Source organism: Boleophthalmus pectinirostris, unplaced genomic scaffold, assembly GCF_026225935.1.
Source record: "Boleophthalmus pectinirostris isolate CB_2022bp ecotype Guang Dong unplaced genomic scaffold, ASM2622593v1 HiC_scaffold_18, whole genome shotgun sequence".
Lineage (NCBI taxonomy): Eukaryota > Metazoa > Chordata > Actinopteri > Gobiiformes > Gobiidae > Boleophthalmus > Boleophthalmus pectinirostris.
The window spans coordinates 21333880-21358363 of NW_026571133.1; the positions used below are offsets into that span (position 1 = coordinate 21333880).

General features: G+C 38.1%; 3 protein-coding genes across 3 annotated transcripts; 2 read left to right on the plus strand and 1 right to left on the minus strand.

Annotated features, from left to right (window-relative positions):
- The first annotated feature begins 17 nt into the window (after positions 1-17).
- On the plus strand, positions 18-5730 carry nup107 (nucleoporin 107). Its single transcript, XM_055153247.1, has 27 exons — positions 18-142; positions 379-461; positions 622-711; positions 781-875; positions 948-1083; positions 1153-1256; positions 1329-1444; positions 1532-1580; positions 1720-1791; positions 1910-1998; positions 2078-2153; positions 2223-2336; positions 2615-2705; positions 2821-2900; positions 3071-3130; positions 3210-3355; positions 3433-3481; positions 3561-3630; positions 3700-3815; positions 3938-4127; positions 4195-4301; positions 4478-4580; positions 4656-4813; positions 4894-5019; positions 5104-5217; positions 5312-5479; positions 5552-5730. Exons 1-27 carry the CDS (start codon positions 135-137, stop codon positions 5657-5659), a joined length of 2718 nt encoding a protein of 905 aa, XP_055009222.1. The 5' UTR covers positions 18-134; the 3' UTR covers positions 5660-5730.
- Positions 5731-6874: 1144 nt separating this feature from the next.
- mdm2 (MDM2 proto-oncogene) lies at positions 6875-12563 on the plus strand. The gene is given in 13 exon segments (XM_020926517.2): positions 6875-7221; positions 8813-8874; positions 8960-9034; positions 9227-9360; positions 9446-9495; positions 9633-9685; positions 9823-9910; positions 9987-10174; positions 10263-10394; positions 10483-10554; positions 11225-11396; positions 11474-11559; positions 11561-12563. Coding segments are annotated over 12 exon segments (1503 nt in total). The 5' UTR covers positions 6875-7221; positions 8813-8826; the 3' UTR covers positions 11966-12563.
- A 2926-nt stretch (positions 12564-15489) lies between these two features.
- cpm (carboxypeptidase M) lies at positions 15490-23847 on the minus strand. Its single transcript, XM_020926756.2, has 10 exons — positions 23769-23847; positions 23068-23241; positions 21384-21481; positions 18138-18310; positions 16971-17058; positions 16786-16891; positions 16295-16465; positions 16063-16215; positions 15826-15974; positions 15490-15750 (listed from the first exon to the last, which is right to left on the minus strand). Exons 2-10 carry the CDS (start codon positions 23234-23236, stop codon positions 15499-15501), a joined length of 1359 nt encoding a protein of 452 aa, XP_020782415.1. The 5' UTR covers positions 23237-23241; positions 23769-23847; the 3' UTR covers positions 15490-15498.
- Between the last annotated feature and the right edge of the window lie 637 nt (positions 23848-24484).

The following is a 24484-nucleotide window of genomic DNA, read 5'->3' on the forward strand; positions in this document are numbered from 1 at the left end:
GTACATTTATTTATGAATGTTTAACATACGGTCCACCGGAGGGCGCAGCTGCACTATAAACTCGTAAAAAATGTTCAATAAAACCCACACGAAGAAGACAGTGTACAAAACCTCGTGAAGCGGGAACTAACAGAATGGACTGGTAAAAACAAACAAACAAACTAGATTTTAATTCTCGTTTTAAGTACAATTACTTCTCTAATTGTTAGTGACATGTGTTATGATTATGGTGGGACATCAGCCTATTTCATGTTAGAGTACGCACTTGATTTTTGCTAGGTTGGGCTAACTATGCTAATACCGCTGCTAAACTTGTTTCAGTTATAAGGATGCTCTTGTTATTTAACGCGGTTCGGGTTTTGTGCTGTTGTTTTTCAGGGGTCAGAGTGAGCTGCCTTCACCAGTGGTCCGAGATGATGAAGTGACAGTTGCTGCACGCCGAAGAAGAAAAAAGGTGGCCTGTATCCTTAAATTATGTTTCATCTCTCATTTAAGTGTTATGGTTATACATGGACATTAATGGTGCCATATAGATACTACTGTATATTCATTAAGTGGGAACCTCATGCATTATTTTCTTTATGTAGTGCTTGTGCTTAATTTTCCTAAGCGGCTGTTTAGTTCCATCCCCGGGAAGCCCTGTTGCTTCAGCAGTGACCCCAGCTCGTTCCCTTTTGAAGAATACCCCAGCCTCTCTGTATAGGCAGGCAGGTACGTCTTAAACCCATACCATACTATATGTTGTGAATATCATCACTAATTGATATTTTTCTTTTGAAGTAACTCCTAGGGTCCCAGATGTTTCTTCCATTTTGGCTCCTGGAGGTCGTACTCCCAGATACGCACACACTCCCAGAGGTGCCCTGAGCAGTTTGGTAAGGCAAAGACAATACAATTAATAGAAAGATGATTACTCAGACTCAAATATTACTCTGTTGCATTCTTAGAATTTAGATGACAGTGATTGGACCAACAGCATGTACATCTCCCCTGTGTCTGGATTAGAAAACACTAGTTTCTTCACAGATGACATTACAAATCTTGGCTCTGCCCTACTAAAGGAGGATGACCCTGGAGAGACCGGTAAATGCACTATTCTGTCAAGTGAGTGTGATTTTGGTGGCTTTTATAATACGGTGTGTTTGTTTTCAGCTGCAGCTAGTTTATTTTCAGATTTCCTCAGTTCCTTCCAGAAACATTCTTTGTCTGCAGTATTTGACTTGTTGGAGGATTATCAAGCTCTCTGTCAGGACAAGGTTGTAGTTTTTGTGTACTTGTACTTAAGTATTTTTTGTCAGTATTGCACCTCTAATGTTTTTCTGCTGCAGGTAGATGTGCTTCAGTCTGTGGTCCTCCGAGCGGGTCAGAACAGTAAAACAGCAGGTGTAAGGTGGCTGCTGCAACAGGAAAATTGTACGTGGAGGCTTATTAACTCACTATACAAGTATGTTGAGCCCCGAATCCTATCATCATCATTAATTTTTTAATTTTATTTAAATCACCACCATCACATTATTGTTCATTTCACCAGAGATCGGGTCCAGTTGGCTCTTGAAGATGACGTCATGATGGATATAGGTGTAAGAAACTCATTCAAGACTTTTTTGACACCCACTTTTCAAACTATTTTGTTTTTGCTGCACATGGTGACATTTATGGTCAAAGATGATACTTTTTGTTGCCTTTGCTCTCTAGTAAGGTCTAGTTATTTCTTTTTAGATTCCCAGTGAGAGTGAAAAAGTTGTGGTTCAACAGCTGTTTCAGCGAGATGCCATAATACGACAAAGTCAGGTAAAGAGTTGAGACTGGGGTCTTACTTTTTAAATTTTTTTTTAAAGTAAAATCACATCACATTTTTGCATAAATGTCTTCTTCACAGTTCATTATAATGTGTTTTGTTTTTTCGCAGCTTGTGGTTGACTGGTTAGAAAGCATTGCCAAAGATCAAATTGGAGACTTTTCTGACAATATTGAATACTATGCAAAGAATGTCTGTTGGTAAGTTTATCTTTTTGTTGTAAAAACATATCATGGTATGTCATTAAAACCACCAAAATCTTGTGTATGAACATCCTAGGGAGAACACACTCCATTCGTTAAAGATGAGGAGAAAAAGTGGCACAACAATGACTGTTCCTCTAGTTACTGAGCTGGTAAGAAATGTTTTTGGTCAGTAAATAATCATGTGTTCACATATTTGAATTATTTGTGTACTTTATCAGGATCCAGACGCATCTTTTCGTCAGCAACGCCCTCTGGCTGACCTGGACAGAGAAGATGATGCTCGACTGCTGAAGAACTTGTTCACTCTCATTAGAGCAGGAATGACTGACGAGGTATGAAGACGACTTGTAACTTATCCTATATAATGTGTTAAGACTTTATACAAAAGAGGTAATGGGAGATATTGGTATTCAAGTAAGTTATTTTTAGAGTTATATATATATATATATATATATATATAGAGTTTGCACAGTCAAACAATTGTCAATTGCTGTGACAACAGTCCCACTTCATCACACTTTTAGATACAGAATTCAAAATTATGGTCATGATGGAACTCTTGTAACCTTTAATCTGATATGGGTGCATTTCCCACTTTTTCGTGTGTTAGGCTCAAAGGCTGTGTAAGCGCTGCGGTCAGGCTTGGCGTGCAGCAACTCTAGAGGGCTGGAAGCTTTACCATGACCCAAACCTCACCTCAGGTATTGCTATATTAAAACGACATTGAAGTGAAGCGCACATTTTTGTCATACCTACAGCAATGGTTCTGTTGTTTTTTCCATTCACTATTGTTACAACATTATCTACACATTTTAGTTAATTTAGAACTCCAGCCCGTTGAAGGAAATCCCCAAAGGGGTATCTGGAAGGCATGTTGCTGGAGAATGGCTGAAGAGGTATTGTAATATGCATTTCATTCAACCTGTTGTACTTTAGATTTTTTTATTGTATTAAATTTCCCTTTTATTGGTCTGTTACATTATTATATTTTTCTTATTATTGTTTGCAATATATTTCTCATTATACTATGTTCAATTAATTTATGCATTATATTTTATTATTTTAGGAGCAGATAAACAGATATGAGAAAGCAATCTATGCTAGCCTAAGTGGAAATTTGAAACCGGTAATACATCTTTAAAGTTGAATAAAAAGAATTTGTGTTTTATTTTAAAATCATTTGCTAAAAATATGCTTTATTTTAGCTCCTGGCAGTGTGTGAGTCTTGGGAAGATTATGTTTGGGCACACTTCAGAGTGATGGTTGACTCATTGGTTGAAAAAGACTTGATGTCATCAGGCATGGCTCATCAGGAGGTCGAGACATTGCCACGTGAATACCTTGAAGCAAAGTATGTATAGCCCATAAAACTGAGTGTACTATTGTTATTAGTTTATTAAAGTTAATTCTGTTCTCTCTATTTGTCAGCTGGACAATGGAAAAGGTATTTGAGGAACTTCAAGCCTCTGAGTCCAAGGTACATTTTTGATTGAATCTTAAATACATATAATACATTTGAACACTTGCCAAAACTGTTCACATGTTTCTTTGAACAGAGGGTTTTGGAGGAGACCAAAGAGCATTATCACATTATTCAGAAGTTTATCATCCTTGGAGATTTGGATGGTTTGTCTCAAAGTTTTCTCATAAATTAATGCTCAGTGAAAATTAACAAGTGAAAATATCTATCTTTAGGTCTTTTGGATGAGTTTTCTGAGTGGCTGAATGCTGCCAAACCCATACCATCTCATCTACTGCGTTTTATGACCCATGTCATTTTGTTTTTCCGCTCTCTTGGATTAGCACTTAAGGTACAGTTCAAAGCAAATTAATTTAAAACTTCTATGCTCTGCTTCAACTAGTAAACACAGTGATTTTAACCATATGGCAAATTCTGCATTCTAACCAAAAGTATTTTCCTGATATTTCTTAGGAGGAGGTGTGTGTGAATGTACTGACATCTTATGTGTCCCTGCTGATTCACGATCAGCAAATAGAGCTTGTGGCTAACTATGTTGGCCAACTCCCATCTGACCTTGCCACAGTGCAGTATGCTTCATTTTTGGAAACCATCACCCAACCAGAGCTTAGACCTCGCTGTCTTGAACTTGGAACTGACGCAGGTGAGATATACTCTGGTAAGCCACTTGAAGGTGAGAGGATACAAAAATAATTTTGTTTGTTTTTTAGGCCTGGATATTACTGCAATTACTAAACTTGTGGTTGAAAATGTGAGAGAGAGAGATGAAACTGAATTTACTCATCACAGCCAAACACTGGAGACTGGAACTACAAAGGTATGCCTATCAGTATTGCTGTATACATATTAATTACAAAAAGATTAATTAAATTAATTAAAAATTAATAAAAAAAAAATGCCTGCCATATTCTTGAAATATTCTTGTCAATACAAACACTTTTAACTTATTAACTTAAGATAAACATCAGTGAAATTATATGATGCTCTAAACAGGAGGATCAAAAGAAGATTGATGTCATTGACTGGCTACTGTTTGATCCGGCACACCGAGCTGAGGCCCTAAAGCAATCCAATGCCATCATGAGGAAGTTTCTGGGTATGGGCCTGATTAGACTTTTGGGTTCAAAGTTAAATCAACTGGACATTTCTTATGAGTTATCTTGTGTCTTAGCTCTGCAGAAGCATGATGGTGCCAAGGCAGTGTTCTCTAAAGTGCCGGAGGATTCAATGAAAAAGATTTACAGCCAGTGGACCGCAGTCAGTGATGCAACAATGCCAGCTGAAGATGAGAATGCCATCAGAGAACACCTGTGCATTAGAGCCTACCTGGTTAGTTCTGTATGAACATGACTAATAATGTCACAGATGACTGACTGTTTGAAAGTATTGTTTGTTGATCTTTTTAACAGGAAGCTCATGAAGCATTTACTGACTGGTTCAGTCACAGTAGCTCTGCTCCCCAAAAGCCAGCACCTGCCCCAGAGGCCAAATTCACTGAGAAAGTGGCAAATGAAATGAGGGAGAAAGAATATCAGGTAGTGAAAATGTCTACTCAAAAGCAGCTGTGCATTGGATTCATGCAAATTCATGACTTCATAGTGATGTACTCTCTCCTAAAGGCTGCATATGATGCTTGGTCCTGTCGCCTAGATGTTCTAACTGAAGATGTCAAAGAAAGAATCTACAATGTGCTGTTATTTGTTGATGGAGGATGGATGGTCGACTGTCGACAGGTTTTTTTTTTTTACATAAACATACTTTACATGCATGTTGTATTTGTTCTGCAGTGCAGTTTTCAAAATGCAATTCTTTGTCACTTGTTTGTAGGATGCAGAACAGGATTCAGAGCGCAGCCACCAGATGGTGGCACTGCGTTCTCTCTGCCTTCCGCGTTTGAGTTTCCTGTTGCTGAGTGTGTTACAGAACTCCTCCAGGCATCAAGAGGCTCTAAGACTAGTTGACATTATCTCCTCTGATCAGCATTGCCTTTACCAGGTAGGAAATGAATAACTTTTGATCATTAAAGCTCCCATTTCATTACATTTTCTCTATTTTGTTTATCCCAAGGTTTTCTCCAAAGAGGAGTTAAGACGGTTCCTGCAAAAGCTGCGAGAGTCCTCACTGTCATTGCTGGACCGGGGATTTGATCCTCTTGGCTATGAATTGCAGTCCTGAACTTGCTTTTTTGTGCTGTTCTTATGTTTGTATATATACAAAAATAAAATGTTTCATCATCACAAGAATAATCTATTATTTAAAACTGGACAAAGAGGTAACAGAATTTTCATCTCTATAGAACTACAAATATCCATCCATTTTCTTCTTATCCTGGGCCGGGTCGTGGGGGCAGCAGTCTAAACAGGGACTCACACACTTCCTCCATCGAACCGGGACCTGCAATGTGAATTGGCTGGGATGAAGATCAGCTCTTCCAAGTCTGAGACCATGGTTCTTAGCCAGATAAAGGTGGCTTGCCCTCTCTGGATGGGTGGAGAGGCCCTGCCTCAAGTGGAAGAGTTCAAGTATCTCAAGGTCTTGTTCATGAGTGAGAGAAGGACAGTGTGAGATTGACAGGCGGTGCAGCGTCTGCAGTGATGCGGTCGCTGTATTGAGCTGTTGTGGTGAAAAGGGAGCTGAGCTGAAAGGGAAAGCTCTTGATTTACCGGTCAATCTATGTTCCTACCCTCATCTATGGTCATGAGCTTTGGGTAATGCCCAAAAAGACAAGATTGCAGATACAAGCGGCCAAAATGAGTTTCCTGTGCAGGGTGGCTGGGCGCTCCCTTAGAGATACAGTGAGGAGCTTGGAGCGGAGCCGCTGCTCCTCCACGTCGAGAGGAGCCACCTGAGGTGGCTCGGGCATCTGTTCCGAATGCCTCTTGGGCGCCTTCCTCGGAATTTGTTCTGGGCATGTCCGACCGGGAGGAGGCCCTGGGGAAGACCCAGGACGCTGGAGGGACTGTCTCTCAACTGGCCTGAGAAAGCCTTGGGATACCGCTGGATGAAGTGTCTGGGGTAAAGAAGTCTGGGACTACTGATACTATTTTCAAATGAATTATTCCATTGGAAAAGGTACTTAAAGTCCAATTTTGGAATTTGTATTTGTGATAATGCCCATTATCAAATTTGTATATGATGTTACATTATTGTTACACAACAAATAATAGTACTTTTGTAATAGTCTGGCATCCTAAAATAATGTAATGTCACCTTTGCAATGTCATGATACTGGGTTGACTGCAATATATAATAATCAATAATGATTATGTTCAATACTGTGAAACTGCACTCTCATAGAACTATAATATGGTTAATGGTTAACAATGGTTACTGGCCTTCTTCATGATTCTGTCAAAGTGTGTGTTTGTCACACCGCCAGAGAGGGCGCTGTTCAAAACATGAAGGGGCGAAGACGTAAACAGTCCGTTGCTAACGTTAGATGCTAACATGACTGTTGTGGTGTGATTTGTGATATTACCAAGTTAAGCCAGCTATGTAAGCACCGAACTTTCTGTGGTTACATTTAATTTACAAAATGGACTAAACTACTCGATACCTTAACAGACTTAACATGTTTGTATTACGAGCTCATTAGCTAGGGTTAGCTGCTCTCGCAAGTGCAGTAGGCCGCAGACCTCGTGTTTTCCAGCCGCTTTCACCCAGGTTAACCCCAAACATAGACCTCAAACGAAGCCGCCACCCCAAATCTTTGTCGTTTCTCCTGAAATTTCCACTTAGTAAGTATAATTTTTTACAGCTTTCTCTAAAAAGTTTCTGTACTGGTATGTTGCGAGTGATCGGATTAAGGCTAATACTCTTCGTCGAAATGTTTTTCGTCCCAGGCTGTGAAGTTCCGAAATTATACACGATGCAGTCTGTTACACTTTTAAATAGCGTTATCCCAGTAATTAAATGTGTTTTGTATCAGTGTGTGCGTATGCATGCTATTTAATTTGCAATTTAAATATTTGGCGCTACTGCGATGTCGCTTATTTTACAAAGTGCTATTAAAATACTCTGAAATCTGAATTATGAAAAAAAAAATGGTTTCATTATTCGAAATACTTAAGATTTTATTTAGCTACGTGATTAAAGAGCTGCTCTATCCATGTTTTCTGCCTCTAGACCTGCTTGTAGTGAAACTCCAGACCGTACACGAAGAGCGGGGCTAGTGGAACAAGTCCGGGCATATTTTGTCCGTGTTTGTGTAGTGTTAAGTGTGTGTTCACCAGCTGACAGGGCAGTATGTGTCATCTGTTTCTGAACTAGTCATTATGACATTCACGCTTCTGTTCAAAAGCAAAGTCAATATGCCCAAAGGTTGTGCTGTACTAAAGGGTCACTGGACATGTGACGGTAATTGTTTTGTTTACATTTTATTTTGAATTCTTTGAGTGTCTTTTGAGTGTTTATAAAAGCGCTATATAAGTAAAAAATTAATAAATAAAAAATAAACAAGAAAAACAATAATAATCATAATAATTATGTATGTATGTATGTATGTATGATTCCTTTGATCACATTCAGTGCTCTCAGTACACGGTTCCAATTGAAACTCATTTATGTTTTGGTGTATCAGTGGTGTAAGTGATGAAGGACCAGGTAATATAAGTCATCAGTAACATCATCAGCATTTGTTTATGGTTCCCTCTTTCACATTTGCTTTTATCCTATGAAGAGCTCACAAAGCAGTGTTATTATTATTATTATTATTTTGCATTTTTATTCTATGCATAATTTGATGAGTCACCAAAGACTAGTCTTGGCATGTCAACAAATGATTGAATCAGCTGGTACAGTTGTAACGTGTACATAGTTTTCTACCCCAGCTGACTCAGTGGTGATAGGCCCCAGTCAGACTGGGCTAGGTCCTCTCGCTTGGTCTAGTCCTGACATGTCTGAGGCTCAATATAAGAGGCTGCAATGCTGCGCGCCCTCTCTTCTCTCTGCACTTTATCATTACTTGCACATGATGGGCTGTTTGTAGAGTTAACACTGGTAAGAATCCATTTTATTTTTAAATGTTGGCTTGTTCTAGGTGTGTGAATATGAAGTAATCAAGACAGCCTCAGTCGATTTTTTTTTTTGTTGTTGTAAAATGCCACTGTCAGTTCATTGGAGAAAGAAGTAAAGATTCAGTATACTTTAATGCAACATATTTCAATATAATGTCTCTTTAAGGTATACATGATTGCAGCATTTCATTGCTTTGAATGGAAATCTTTTTTTTTCTATAATAAGGACTTGATTGTTACTATGGTCACACTGTAAAAAATAAAATAGTAATAATAATAATTAATAAAATGTGTCTAAACCTTTGTTCTACAGAAAATTGTTTAACCATGTCTGATAAGGACTTCAGCTCAGACACCCCTGATGACACTAAACTGGTGAGAGTTTATACTTGCTGACATATTTTTTTGGATTTACAAGAAGAAGCAAATCCCTAACTGACATGTATCATTCTGTGTTTAGGTCAGACCAAAGGTAGAGTTTCAGTCATTACTACAACTTGCTGGTGCCACTAAAGACATTTTCACCATGAAGGAGGTACGGTTTTCTTATACATAACAAAATTAAAAGACACTGATGTCTTTATATTTTTATGACCTATGGCCTAAGTTTCCAGAGCATGATTTTTTTCTTGGCAACAATATACAAAATGTACTATATAGTAACTCAGTGTAATAGACTTATGCAGTCAAAACAAGTTTCTTAGTGCAGTATTCTTCCTTTCAACAGGTGATGTTTTATCTCGGACAGTACATTATGCAGAAAAAGCTGTACGACCAGAAGCAGCAGCACATTGTCCACTGTGCACAGGACGCACTTGGGCGAGTCCTGGGCGTTGAAAGTTTCTCAGTCAAAGAACCTCGGTACAATAATTATCAATAAAAAAATGTAATGCTTTTTCAATTGTGGCTACTTGAGCTAATTTTTGTTGTAATTTATTTGTTTCAGTGCTTTGTTTGCTATGCTCACCAAGAACCTGATTGCTGTAAAGAGTCAAGGTATGATTGTTAACTTGCTCTTAAATATTTTAGTGTTTTACACTTTAAGTATTATCTTCAATTTATTTTCTCTACTTTTTATTATTAATATAAGTCTCCTTTTTGCTATAGTTTGAATCCCATTTTTTTGCTTTTAGACTCATTATCAACTGATGGGCACAGCAGCAATGAGGCCAACAAAACCACAGAGGTAAGACATGCATATCAAACGCTGACAGATTGGTCTCACCGATTTATATTGCATTTTATCGTGACTATTATGTAATATGTAATTTTTTACTTTTTTGTTACTTTTACTAAATTTTAACCTTGGTGTTTTTCTTTTAGGGAGAGACAGAAAGTTGCACATCGTCTCTAGACAGAAGCAGGCGGCGAAGGAGGAGAAGAAGGAGAAGACTCCTGAGCGGTGATCCAGGTTTGTGTTTTTTCAAGTATTACAACCTTTTGACTGTAACAATCATATTAACTGAATACATGTGGGGAACCTACAGGTCCTTCTCAAAGCGCAGAGGCTGCAGATGTGGAGGACGAGTCTGAGGAAGAGGAGGAGGGGAAAAAGAGGAGAAGATCTGACAGCTACTCTTTAACGTTTGATGAGAGCCTATCGTGGTGTGTGATTGGTGGATTAGGAGGGGGACGGGACAGACATAGTAGCCGCTCATCAGAATCTCATAGCACTGTGAGTTTTATTAACATTTGATACAAAACATGTACTTATTATTAAATTGTTTTGTTTGAGGATCACTTTAAATGTGTTAAATTTTTAGTCAGAGAGATCAGAGGTCACAATTCCAGCATCAGATTCTGACAGTGACAACTTCAGTGTTGAATTTGAGGTTGAATCCATTGATTCAGATGACTATGATGAAGATGATGCTTCTCTATCCGGAGATGATCAGGTATCACTATCAATAATAGTGGCCTGTCCTTTGATATTGTAATTACTCAAGCCATCTAGCTTTTTAACACCTTATTGTGAATGCTCAGGTTTACGAGGTTACAATCATTGAGGCTGAGGAAGAAGACTCCTTTGATGAAGACACAGAAATCAGTGAAGCTGTAAGTACCTGGGGAAATATGATGTTGACTTTAAAGAGAGGTTATTATGTTAAAAAAAACTTTATGGAGCTGTTATAACATTGTTCCCTCATCAAAACATGCCTAAAGATGTTTTATATGATATCCATGCATGTTTGCGTAATCTAACAATCTCTGTAATTGAACCCTCCTTACATTTAGCAGTGCAATTCTGTGCAATGCTCAGCCCACACAGCTTCGTCACCCATGCTCTTGCACAACAGTTTTCCATAAATAACAAAAACATGATACAAAAGAATACAATACAACTTCACAAACATGATGCAGTGTGCAGTAGTTTCATTAGTGAAATGCTGGCTATGTTGTGATAGTGCTCTGAAAGGGGAGTGACTTTCTGTGTGGGGAATAAAGGGAGGAGGGACTCTGGGCATCAAAAATTTAACTGAAATTTATTAAATATTTTTTGTTGTTTTTGGTGAGTATAGCATTTGCAAAAAACAATAAAAGGTAACATGGTGATCTAAATATATAACATGACAAATATTAAAATGTAAAGATATGGGAGTGCTTAGGTATGATAATTATTGGCTGCTATGTCAGGCTTAGGCTGAACACTGTATCTGATGAAATTTCTCATGTGCATTTTAGTTGTTGTGGTTTACCTACATTTTTAACATTTGTTTGTTTGTAGGACTACTGGAAATGTGAAAAGTGTGAAGAGATGAACCCACCTCTCCCAAGGCACTGTCAGCGCTGCTGGACCTTACGGCAGCACTGGCTGCCTGAAGTGACCGTTAAATGTGATTCTGGCCCCAAACTGCTCCCTCCAAAGCCAAAAGAATCTGAGGCCAAAGAAAGTCCAGGTAAAGATTTATATTTGTTTTATTGAACATCACTATTTCACCCTTCTTATGGTTTACTGATCTTGTTGATGTTAAAGGTTTTGATAATGAGGAAAATGAGGGGGTTGACGTTCCTGATGGTAAAAGGGTAAAGAACCCTCCACCATCTCAGTCTCTCGATGACTCGACTGTCTGTCCCAGAGTCCAGCTGCTCTGCTCCAACATCCCAGGAGCTATCCCCCTCACTGCCCTCCTCTTCATCGTTCTCACAGGAGAAACTTTGGACCGACTCTCAGCCTTCATCGTCAGACTCTCAAGAAACTCTTCCCTGCTCACCCCCAGTGACTTCTGGAGTCACTTCTGTGCCTGAGCTGGAGCGCAACGTGTCGGCAGAGTGGAGGCTGCCAGACTCCTGCCTGGACCCCTGTCTCATCTGTCAGTCACGGCCGAAGAATGGCTGTATAGTCCACGGTCGAACAGGACACCTCATGTCCTGTTATGTTTGTGCAAGAAAACTGAAGAAGAGAAACAAGCTGTGTCCAGTGTGCAGGATGCCTATCCAGTCTGTCATTCTGACTTACTTCAGCTAGTGGCCACAAATAATTTTGCACTAAATCCAATGCAACCAGCCTAGTTTTTTACCTCAGCTTTAGCATTTGTAAAATGGGACATTTAAATCTTCACATTTTCTTAAATAGTTGTTCAAATAACAACTGAGACCAATATCTTTAGATAGTATTCTTTTTAAAATTGACAATTACAAATTATATATATTTTTTTCAAACTGTGTATTTAGCATCAGTTCTGAAAAGTATACATCACAATATATAAAAATGTCTAACATTGGCAAACTAATTTATCAGTTTCCTGGAAAGAAATTATGTAGGGAAAAAATTTAATTTTCACACTTTTTAGAATAATATAATTGCAATTGGATATGACTGTACGTAAATATGTTTGCACTGGTGTATACATTATTATGTTATTTATTAAATGCAAAATATGCCAATTCTTTCCAGGAAATCTGTAAGAATGTGCTTTTACGGATGTAAAGTGACTATGCTAAATATTCTCAATATCCTATTATTTATTTAAAGTTATTTAAGAGGTTTGAGTATATTTAACAGTCAGTTTGAACAGTCTCCTTATATCAGATTCTTTATCTGAAATAAAGTGTGTATTGAATAATTTCTGTATTTTAGTCAACACTGACTCCTGCTGGTACATGTTCGCCAGTACAGAGAATGAAGTTTTTATATGTAGCCAGTAAGTGCACTGATGGGAAGTGATTTGCCTGGGACCCTCGCCATGATGTAGGAATGCGGGTGCTTTCCGAAAATATATAGTTTAATATAAAAAGCGGAACATTGTTCTCATATCAGAAACTTCAGAAACTTTTTCTCCTAACCATCCCACTCACTGGCTAGTTCCAATTTCCAAAAATCAATAAAATTGAACACCAGGTCTCACAGTGGGGTGCCAGCAGCAAAAACTCTGTGTCCATAGGAATGACACTTCACCTACATTGCCCAGTAAGAAAGGGGTGTGAGCATGAGTGTGGTGGTCAGAGGGGCCAATGGTGCAGATTGGCAACCTCGCTTTCGTCAGTCTGCCCAAGGGCAGTTGTAGCCACAATAGTAGCCACCACTGAGTGTGGAGTGAGTGAACAATGAACTAGCTCTTTGGGTGTTGGCTATATAAATGCAATGATGAATTAATACTTTTATGCACCCTTCCTAGGGCATTTACCTGAAGAAGCTCAAATTTGGTACACATTATCTCAAAGAGTGGGGCATCAAAATGTATCCAAATTTTTGACACGTCGTACAGTCTCTGAGCAATGAGGTGAATTTAGAATTTTAAAAATTGCTCCTGGCCCAAAGCCCTCATATGAAAAAAAAGGTGCATTGTCGCCCCCTACAGGTTGAAACAAAATTGAATATGGGGAGAAAAATATTTAGTTTTTCCAATTTTTCAGAAATTTTAGCCAAAATTCAGTTTTGCCAACCTGATCACAAAAGTCAACGACACCCATGCCATATTTTTTTGCAGTTTTGCCATAGCGATGACATAAACTCTCCACTTTAATGATAAAATCACCAAATCGCACAAACTTTGGTGAATTTCTCTCAAACTTGCATCATGGGTGGACACCCCGACCCTGAATAGATTGATATATATATATATTTAAAAAAAAAAAAAAAAGAAGGGTGGAATAGCGCCCCCTAGACAATTTGTATGAAGTAGCATATTTGTTGTAGACATACAAAATTTGGTACACATATCCATGACTTACAATGGAGCCCACACCCTAGCAAACACTGTGTTGCCATGGCAACAAGCCAAAAATCTGTCCTCCCCTCTGGGACATCTTATGAAGAACTTTGCTGTTGCCAAAACAAATTTGGATCTATCAAGGCTAGAGAGCTCAAATTCAAATCACAAATGCGTGATCCAGGTGTGAATGTAATGAAATCTAATAAAAGTGAACTCTATAGTGCCCCCTAGCATAAACATGAAAAGTCAACATTATCGGATTACTAGCAAAATCAGGAAATAAATTCTATGCATGATTACAAGCAAAAAAAGTTTATTACGGACATGGGGTATTTTTCATCGTTGACCAGCAGAGGCGCAAAGACTTCGCCCACAAAAAGTTTAAAAATGATTACACGGACATGCTTAGTCAATTGTGCTAAGATTTTAATCACTAATGCCTGATGACGGCCTGATTGTAATACACTATAAAGTATATGAAAAGTGAACACTATAGCGCCCCCTACCATAAAGCGTCAACATTATCAGATTTGAATCAAACTTGGGAATTATAGCATTAGTGAACTCCTCCTGAGCAAAACTAAAGTTATGGTCATGAATAAAACATAAGTAACTTGTTAACTCGGACTGATTCTAGAATTAAAATTTAAAAATCGACTTCATGACGTAGATATTGGCATTGGAGACAGAGAGATTTGTTCAGTTTAAATGCTGTTGTTTAGATGAACCGACTAGAGAATTTTTTTTAGTACATTTTATAATAAAGGGTGAAATATGGAGACAGATCTTTTTAATATTAATAATATTTACCAATAAGGTATATTGTCAATGAAAACAAAACAACAATTTTAGTCCTTATTATTCTAATCAATTGTTCCAGCACTTATACGCTAAATATATTGTGAAACCTGACTGTATCAAAGATCCAAATTCATCAGTTTGTGTACTGAGCAGTGGTACATTTATTATTTAACAGATTTTTGTTTGTTTGTTTTGTTTTTACAAGCATTCCAGACACCATACTTGAATGACATCTATGACTAGCAGCATGAAGCAAGGTTGGTTCTGAAGATTACAAAATCAAAGCAAATCTTTATTGCAGTTTGGCATACAGAGCAGTACAATTCAAATTCAAGTTAAGGTGGTCACATTCAAAACAATGACAACTTCATATGCACTTCTGTGCACTATTGTTCTGTGAAGTGCATTACATGTTTAAGACTACTGTGTTGTTTTTAAATGGTGCCTACAGCAGACAGTGCATGGACATTAGAATATTGTATTAATGACGCAGCTGTAAATAAATATAATAAAAGATGTCAAATATATACATCTGAGTAAAATGTATGCTCATAGACCATGTAAACTAGTACTAGCATTGCAGTTTAGTGCTGATATCCTTATTTGGCAAAAACATGTTGAATCTATGCATACAGCAAAATATACAGTATAATTTCTAGGGCACTTCATATATTTGTCTCAAAGTATGGCCTTTAAATATAGTTTAAAAATACAAACATGTTAGCATTAAAAATTGTACACATTTGTAATGATTTAAGGCTTCTAGTTTAGGCATAGTTAGTACGCTGAGGTATTATATAGCAGTGCTCCCTCACGACAGACATAAAGCTGCTTTGACTATACATAATTTTTGCCAAAATTTCAAGAACAATTTGTTTATTCAGACTGACAATAAACCATAAGTTACACAAGAACATTTATAGCATTCATTCCTCGTATAACTCCATGCATGTGTAAAAGTCTTTGTGAGGGTTTCATGTTGGTTGGACACACCCCAGCAGTGTGACCTTAAAGCCTGAGTGCCCAGCTCCTTCATCAGCAGTTTTCATTTGCCCATATATGAGGTCACCATGACCAGGCATATTCCCACAGCCAAGCCTGTCCGCTGCAGTCTCACACTGACAGCACCTGCATTTAGGTCAGTGTTACATGTCACATTGTATCTTGTTGTAGAAGAAGGTTGTTGAGTTGTTTTAGTTTTTTTTAAAAGGAAGTCATGTTTTAACGCTGAGTAGTTATCTGGACCATACGGAACTGTCAATGTTTCAGTCAACACCTCATGCTCTGGGTAAGTCACCTAACCACAAGAAAGTGACAATAGTTAATATTAACCATAGCCACTGGGGGTCAGTGTATGATCAAATGCACCTACCATAAAGGTGTAGTTTCCAGGAAGGAGCAGCCTGTAGTACTCCCCATGTTGGTTAGTCTTAAAAGGACACATATTTCTGCGACCAACAACTTCCACGACTGCATTTTGAACTGGTGCACCAGTGCTGTCAAATACACGACCTTTGACCCCTGAAAGTTTCAGAATAGTGAGAACAAGTGATGAATAGGATAGAATGTGAGAGAAAAATTCATCCATTATGTTCAAACTCTCACTGACCCAAATGGACTTGCTGAATGTAAGAAAGAAGTGCTTTTCTGTTGTCTGTCCACATGGCAGGAAGTTCACTGACAGGAGGAAACTTGCAGCAGGATATTTCCAGAGTTACCTCTAAACACTGAGCCCACACATAATTATAATCCTGCATCCCACCTGCAACAATATACAATAAGAATCAAATCTTATTCAACACTTTTTGTTCAGTTGAGTTATTTTATAGTAATTCATGTACCTGCAAGAGCATACCACTTGTATCCATTAGTGATACCATTGAAGAAGGGTCTACTCTCCGTACAGCGATTCCCTTTGTACATTGAGGCATGGTTGTAGGAGTACACCTTAGCAAGGTGAACAAAGACATCATCATCAGGACTGACGCTTGCTCCGTTTATTAACTCACTGCCTTAAAAGGACACACACAAAATGCAATTTATTCTAATCTGACTCTGAAAATGGTGATAAACATTACAGAATTACTACATTATTACAAACTGTCCTAACATCAGCATTAAAAACAATAATAATAGAAAATCATAATATCTGATTTCTGTAACTCAACATGTCCTTTAGACTTGTCAATCTTACTATCTGATTGAGTTGTAAAAATAAAATAATTTATGTCTTTTATAACAATGATTTCAGATTTCCATTCATGTATTCATATTTGAATATCAGTTATTAGGTATCTTCTGCATGCGGTTTCAGTAGGCATGTGAAGTATACCTCCATTACTGTTGTCATAGGGATAACTGGCCACCAGAGCTCCTCCATGAAGATTCGCAGAGAGAACAAAAGTCTCAGTCTGCAGCCACCCTATCACAGCTTGGACCTACACAAGGGTCAAATCAGGCCTTAATGTGGAATTATCAAATTTAAGAAGAAGGCAAAAGTTCAGGATGTTTTCTAACCTCTGCTTCTCTCTTGTCTTCATCACTCGCCTGAGCAGCGAAGGCATCAGGGAAGTTCCTATTCAAGTCAATTCCATTGTGATTGAACCTAAAAAACTCTTTGTTACTATGGTGAACCATTTACAAAACAAACAATCAAACAAACAAACAAACAAACAAGCAAACAAAACCATTTAGATTAGATCAGATTATTTTAAAAATATTCAGAGTTTATCATCATTTTAACTATTAATTGTTAGACTTATGATTATGCAACCATTGTCCATAGGTACCCCATCTTCCACAGTATCTAGCAAATTAGCAGCAGAGTAAAATAGATAATAAAAAATATATAAATTCCCACGAGCCAGTGTCTTAAAGAAGTGCACATCATATTCAGTGTCTGGTATTACAACAAGCTGCAGAGAGGAGGTGAAAAATCAACGCCCAGTTTATTTTTCCTGTGTAGTGCTAGTTTAACTCAAATGCAGCCCTTTGTATGCACCTACAAAAACATAAACATGAACATAATATCCACCAAGTTTATTTGGCAAGTACAGAGCCTGTAGTTTACTGTTTTTTCCAAAATCAGACCAGACAAATGAAGTCAAAACAAATGTGTAATTAGCTCAGTTACAGTGTTTAACTGTATGACAGATAGGAATCAGCAATGTGTGGAAGTCTGCTTTCCTGTTAATCTACATGTTTTGGGCGTTAATAGTATAATAGTGATTGTGCAAAAAGTCAAAATCAAAAGTAGGCTACCACTAAAACTGCATGGTAAAATAAATAACTACTATGTATTACCTGTGGAAATTGGTGGATTGAAATTAGTACATTTGCTATAATCTGGAATATTTACTTAATTTGTCTCTATTCAATAAATAAAATAAATAGAGTATAACTGAATGAAAAAAATGCAGTTCATGAGACACACTGAGTGACACACCAAACCAAGAAGATATTTTCCTGTGTGTTACTTGTTAGTCATCCAGTATATGATTTACAAGGTAATCCTGATGGTTAACATGTTATATATTATTATTGCAGAATAATGATTTATGTGTCAACCATAGTGGTGTTATGTATAAGTTTTAGTCATTTGCTCATGTCATGTTTTTGAGCATTTATATTTTTAGCACCCTGAGCAACATCTGTGTTATGCTGTAATGTTCAGTGTGCCTGTACCTGCCCTGGCTGTACATGCAGTCTGTGTCTGATGAGTCAAAACCATCTGGATTCATCGTTGGCATGATGTGGATTCGGGTGCTGTTCAGTAACTGCAAAGACCAAGGTTCATTTTTACGATATCCCTCCACCAAGTCGTCTATGAGATGTAACAGGAGCACTCTGCCCAGAACCTGTAGAAAGATATTGAACTTTTTTATTCGCTGCATTAGAACACTGCTGCTCAGGTCCTGACTAGAACCAGGGAGTATGAGCACAAAGGTCCTGTGCTCAGATCTCTACACTGGCTACTGTTGCTCAGAGAATAGACTTTAAGGCAGCTCTGCTTGTAAACAAGTTTCTCCATGACCTTGTACCAAAGTACATCTCTGACAAGTTAGTGCCGTATTATCCATCACGCACTCTGAGGACCTCAGGGACAGGCCTCCTGCTGGTGTCCAGAGTCAGGACAAAGCATGGGGAGTCAGTTTTATGCAGTTAAAATCTGGAACAGTCTTCCTGTTATGTGAGACAGGCCTCTTCCCTGACAATGGTCAAATCTCAAAACAGTTTGTTTTAGGGGATTATGAATTACATTATTTTATTCTGCACTCTTCTCTTTTTAAAATTTTTACAATGGTTATCTATGTTCTTCTATATTAATATTTATTTCCTATTGTGATGTGAACGAACTTTGAATTACTTTGCGTATGAATTGTGTTATACAAATAAACTTGCCTTGCCTTACCTATTTGAATGTAACTTAAAAAAATACAGTATAATCATCAGGGCTCCATTACACACTTTTCTATCATGTTCAAATCCACATTTCCTCTTCTAGATCATAAATCAAACACAACATGGCAGCTTGATGAGCAGCTGCTGTGTGTTTGCTTGTTCCATGGGGAAAGTGTGTGGGAGGAAGTGAAGCTGCGAGGCTTTGTGACTGGAAACACAATCTGGACATGGACCTTTGGTTGCTCTTCTGACATGTTGAGGGAGAGTACGGACACTTGGTGCATGAATGGGAAACTCAGGACAGAGAAAAAGAGAAGGGTGGGAAAGGTGAAGAGGTACGTGTGCAAAGAGCACTACTCACACACGTCAGGACTAGCTTTGCCTCTGGCCATCCGTGTGTTCCTCTATCCTCTTTCCACTCCTCCAGAATCCTGCTGTGGTCTAAAGTGCACACCCTTCTCTTCTTTATTTCAGAACATAAAGGATATAACTGAATCAATGGATACAGCTCTTTAAAATCTAAACCTCTTGTATCTTTTCTTTTGTAATGCAGGAGAGCTTTGTTCAAACTCAACTGACTGATGAATTCTATTGTACTCCTTTTCCATTTGGACTAATATATGTTATAAACAGTTGATATGCATTATACTGTTAAACAAAGAAATGGTGTTAAGAGTCAGTTTGGCCAAGTACAAAAACAAGAGCAGCTAAACATTCAAGCTTTACAGTATGTCAGGAACTGTCAACTGAAGCTGAAATAACCAACTTCCTAAACAAGATCTGTCACATATGTATTCACCAGAATGACATAGGTACACCCACAACCTGCGTGTATATTTCTGAGTACTAGCCCTGGGACCCGCCCAGGGGTTAAATCATGTGGATGAAGAACACAATAAAAAACTCATCATATTAAACCTGATTTTACATGTTTACATTCAAAATAGTTACCAGTGCCAATAGACGTTTGATTGTGGGGTTCCCAGGTGTTTAATTTTGGTGGTCCTGGCTTGAAATTTGGAAGCCATTACATTAGCACATTTTTTACAAAAAGATGAGTCTTGTTAGGATCATGTAGGTGAGTCTGTGTACATTTCTTATTTCACACAAAAAATTCAACCTATTCCTGTTATACCTGTTACAAAAGGTACATCTTACTGTAGTATGTGTTCAGTTATTTCTCTCATTAAGTATAACTCACATATGTTCACTATGTAAAATATGTAGAGCAGCACATAATGTCTTTTTAACTGGAAAATCTAATATGCAATGTGTTACTTAAAATGTAGTGTAATATGTTTCTTGTCAATTTTGTCAGTTTTATCATTAGAGTCCAAGAGTTGTGACTCATGCAGTGAGAAACACAGTAGAAGGGCACAAAGCTATTTTATCTTGAGGTCATAAATGCTAAATTATCTCTTTCTATCTGTACTGTATTTATAGCATACTTTTTTGTCATGATTTTCTGTGCAGGGCCAGGGAGGCCCAGGGTTCCTCCCCCTCCAAAAACATTTGGATTGTACTCTCTCAGGGCTACAATCTCTGCTGAACAAAGAATTATTATTCTTGATTATTACAAACAACTGTACAAACAACTGGGTTTGCCTCCCTTATGGGCACAAAAAATCCCCATGGCATATATCCTATATTAGATCAACAATGTGGTTAAAAGATATAATATGGATTAAAATAGGTGAAGGTGAAGGATAAGGTTTAGATTAGGCAACTAGTAACTGCGGTTAAGGATAGGATAAGTCTCCAGGAAATGAATGCAAGTCAATACAATGTGCCAAAAAAGTATAGAAACCCAACATGTGTGTGTGTATGTGTGTGTGTATGTGTGTGTGTATGTGTGTGTGGAGGGGGGGCTAAGTGAATGGAGCTTTTTCTCTGAGAGTTTTCTCAGAGTGACGACACACTCCACTGACTCTGTGTGTACTAGTGTGTGTCCAGCCATAACGTGTCTATTTAAGGATATTTTCGTCTGACTTTCATAGACAGTGATCACCCAACTTTTGTGGGTTTTTTTTTTCACTTTTTCTTAGACACACTTGCAACATCATTTTTAATATATAATAAGCTGTGTTGGAACAGGGGAGTCTATACCTTGTTCTCTGCAAAGATGTGCATTAGTGGCTCTTGTGTGTTTGGTTCACATCACTGCAGCATGGTCACAAACATCTGTAATTATAGTCATTACAACTAACTGTAGTGGTGAACAGAATTAGTGCCCCTTTAACAGAGACAATATTTGTGTTTAGGGACGAACTCAAACAGTATAATGCATACAGAGTTTAAAACTCATTTTTATTTAGTCTACTACTTATATCAAACCACATTATCATGTGTATTTTTAATGGTCGCCCTTCTCCCACAAACAGGCTGGGTCTTTCTCTGACCACAAAAGTATGTATAGAGTGGACTGTTTGAATGGCTTTTGTTGATCTCTTTAGTCCCCTTTTAGCCCCACTTCCTGTGAGCAGGGAGGGGCCGGTGCATTGGTGTGTGTATGTGTGTGTGTCTGCTCACCTCGTTGCCATGTATGTTCCCCACATATTTGAACTCTGGGACTCCAACGGTGTGCTGGCCAGGGCTGACACCCAATGCTAACACCCACAACTCTTGGCCTGAGGAAAACATAAGACATTTGTTTATTAGCAGAACAAATATGAAAGTCATACTATATTATTTACTACAGTTTCAATAAGTGGTGGTTTCCTGGGACATTTTCACTATTATACAAACTGCAGATAGTATGTGCATTAAAGTGGTGCACATAGATAAAAACATGTTGGAGCTTGCACACACAACAGTTGAGTAAACTACGGGAGGTGTGAACAGGTTGTTTGGTGGGGTATGAAAATCTATGAGGTAAGTCATGAAAAATGACTCGACAAGACGCATTCACATATATTCAAATTTGGACAGTGGCCATCTGGTGCCCTAGATTAGCTCAGATTAGCAGTGTGTGTCTGTATGTATAAGTGATTAGTTGGATTAGGTTGTTCCAGACTAAATTAACCCTGGCCTAGAGTCTCGTTATATGATCACACTGTCAGAGACAGTGTTACTATGGTGATAAGCACCTGACACTTCAGTCAAATGTGATACTGGGTCCGATGGTTTGTCAGCCGTACTTATGGAGGGCCTATGAGCACGTCTGTGAAAAAAATCACTGAATCAAATACAATCAAGAAAATAATTAGGGCTGGGCAAAAATTTAAAAAATTTAATCGTGATTAATCGCATGAGTTCCCATGTTATACGCAAAACCAATTAATGAATTAAAAAGTAGAGTATAGCGCTCTTTTATTGGAAATGTAAATGAAAGAGCCATACATTTGTTGTGCAAACAGCATTTCTTTCACAGGGGAATCCTCAGAGCCTTCAAGGTATTCAGCGAAGGCTCAAGAAAAAATATTGAATGGACGTTTGTACTACTAATATATTTATTGAATATTTTTTATGCTGTGAGTAATGAACACTACACTAGTAATAATTTCTAGATCAGTGTTATAAACTTGGACTGATATTTCTTAGGAAACAAAGGGTTAATATAATGGAAAGGAAATGGACCAATCACATTTTTTCTTCCAGTGGTATCTGGGTAAATCAGTTACTCCAACACTGAACTCTGCTCAGAGCCGGTGCCCGCGGTTGAATCCGCGGCTGAGTCCGCGGCCGGAGCCGGAGCCCGCGGCCGAACTCCGCGGCTTGCGGAGGCTCGGGCACGTTGCATCTCACGTGGTCAGAAAAAAGTGTAAAGAAAAGACGTCAAACTTAAAGAAACGCTCGCGGTGGATTTTTTTCAAAATAAAAGCCAGTGAGAAACAGACATTTACAATAAAATAAATAAATAAATAATAAAAACTGCGTTAACGGCGTTAAAATAATTGTCGGCGTTAATGACTTAATTAGTTAACGCAAAGTTAACGCGTTAACGTGCCCGGCCCTAAAAATAATGTTACTGATGTTGAATTATATTGAATGGTTTGATTTTGTGCCACAAAGGACACGATAGTCTAAACTTAAAAATAAAGGCCTACTGAGTTTTGTGTTCTCATGAAATTTAAACTGAAACTGATAACATTAATCATTAGTTGTGATGAGCCTAAATAAGACTCTCTGAAAAATTATACAGGGTTTTTGTTGAGTTAAAAGTCTAAGTTCATGAAAGCCAGACCCATATTCAAATACTAAGCAAAAGTACTACCTCTGACGGACTGGCCAATGCTGTACAGATGTGTGATGTGGGGGTTGGCTGTGTTGACTTCATACAGGTACTCTTTAATCTGCTGGTTGTTATGATAGCGAAACTCCAGCAGAGAAACAGGGGTGTGGTAGAGGATGACGATAAAGAGGAGAGGCAGGAGAATCATCATCACTTCTGTTTAAAATATCAACATCAGAGAAACAGCTTGATTTAATGCTTTATCTAACAAATAAAAATCCTTCATTTGGCCTGTCTAGTGTGGAAGAACGGGCATATGGAAAAAAAAAAAAAAGTTCATGATTACTATTAGGTGTCCAAATTGCGTTGTGTCTGTCTCCCTAAGGACTAATTTATGATTTTTCGCTCAAAATGGTTGATGGATGAAGAGCTATACTTTATTATGTCAGTTTCTTTACATGGGCTTTGTTGTACATAGTACAAAAGTATCTTATTTTACACGTTATCATGTAAATAGACTGGTGTAAAACAACGTAGCCCAGTTTATAATGACTAATAGCACAGTTGAATGTAAATCTAAATAATAAGGCTATAGGCCTAAATAAACAATATAAATATATAAATAATATACATAACCAAGTTACATTTACAAAATCACATCTTGTTGGATACCATACAAATGATTTCTAACAGCACCATCTAATGTGGCAGCTCCTCACTTGCATGACGATCAGAGGACGTACCTGTCCGCTGCCGAGCCTCAATCTGCACCGACGAGCACCGGCTGACCCGGGACAGACACCGCACTGCCGACCTGAGTGTATGTGAGCTTTAACCTGACTTTAACCCGACTTTAACCCGGCGAGGATCAGCTCGCTCAGGCATGCGGGGCGGTGCTAATGACCGGGGACTCAAGGAACGTGCCGTGCACTGTCTCCATGCGCCCTAATGTGAACAAAGCGCCAAAGTGCACTCCGGATTCAGCCTAATTTAAAGGCCTACCAGTGGGTTGGACAGGTTTAAACGAAATAATCATTTAGGATAAGTTCATCATTATTGTCTTCAAAATAATGAAATCCTATACTATAATCATGCCATTAAAACACATATTCACAAAACGTATTTTATGTTGGCTAAATTCCAAGGCCTAGTAGTACATGAGTAACAGACATTGAGTCCACTCGCCAATATTGCAAACTGATGGATGTCTTGCATTTTGGCAGCACTCCAAAAACTCTTCTGTATGTGCATCAGGCTAGCGGGTGTATAGAGCTAGACCAAGATTTCTGTGTAAGTTAAACTGTCCAATTCTCAACATGTACTATTTAGTGTAAGGTATTTTAGAGTTAAATTAGGCCTAAAACTTTTTCATTTGAATTGGGCCCCATCTAGTGGCCTTTTTTATGAACTGAATCTTTAAAAAGGAGCTTTCTCAATTCTGAAATTGCTAATCTGCTGG

Excerpts from the sequence above, each read along its gene's own strand:
- nup107 (XM_055153247.1), top strand. Across the intron at positions 4,128-4,194 it reads TGAACTTGGAACTGACGCAG|GCCTGGATATTACTGCAATT; the intron begins GTGAGATATACT and ends TTTGTTTTTTAG. Across the intron at positions 4,302-4,477 it reads TGGAGACTGGAACTACAAAG|GAGGATCAAAAGAAGATTGA; the intron begins GTATGCCTATCA and ends TGCTCTAAACAG.
- cpm (XM_020926756.2), bottom strand. The coding sequence starts at position 23,236 with ATGATGATTCTCCTGCCTCTCCTCTTTATCGTCATCCTCTACCACACC. Across the intron at positions 16,892-16,970 it reads AAGACAAGAGAGAAGCAGAG|GTCCAAGCTGTGATAGGGTG; the intron begins GTTAGAAAACAT and ends ACCCTTGTGTAG. Across the intron at positions 15,751-15,825 it reads CTGGAAACTACACCTTTATG|GTGACTTACCCAGAGCATGA; the intron begins GTAGGTGCATTT and ends TCTTGTGGTTAG.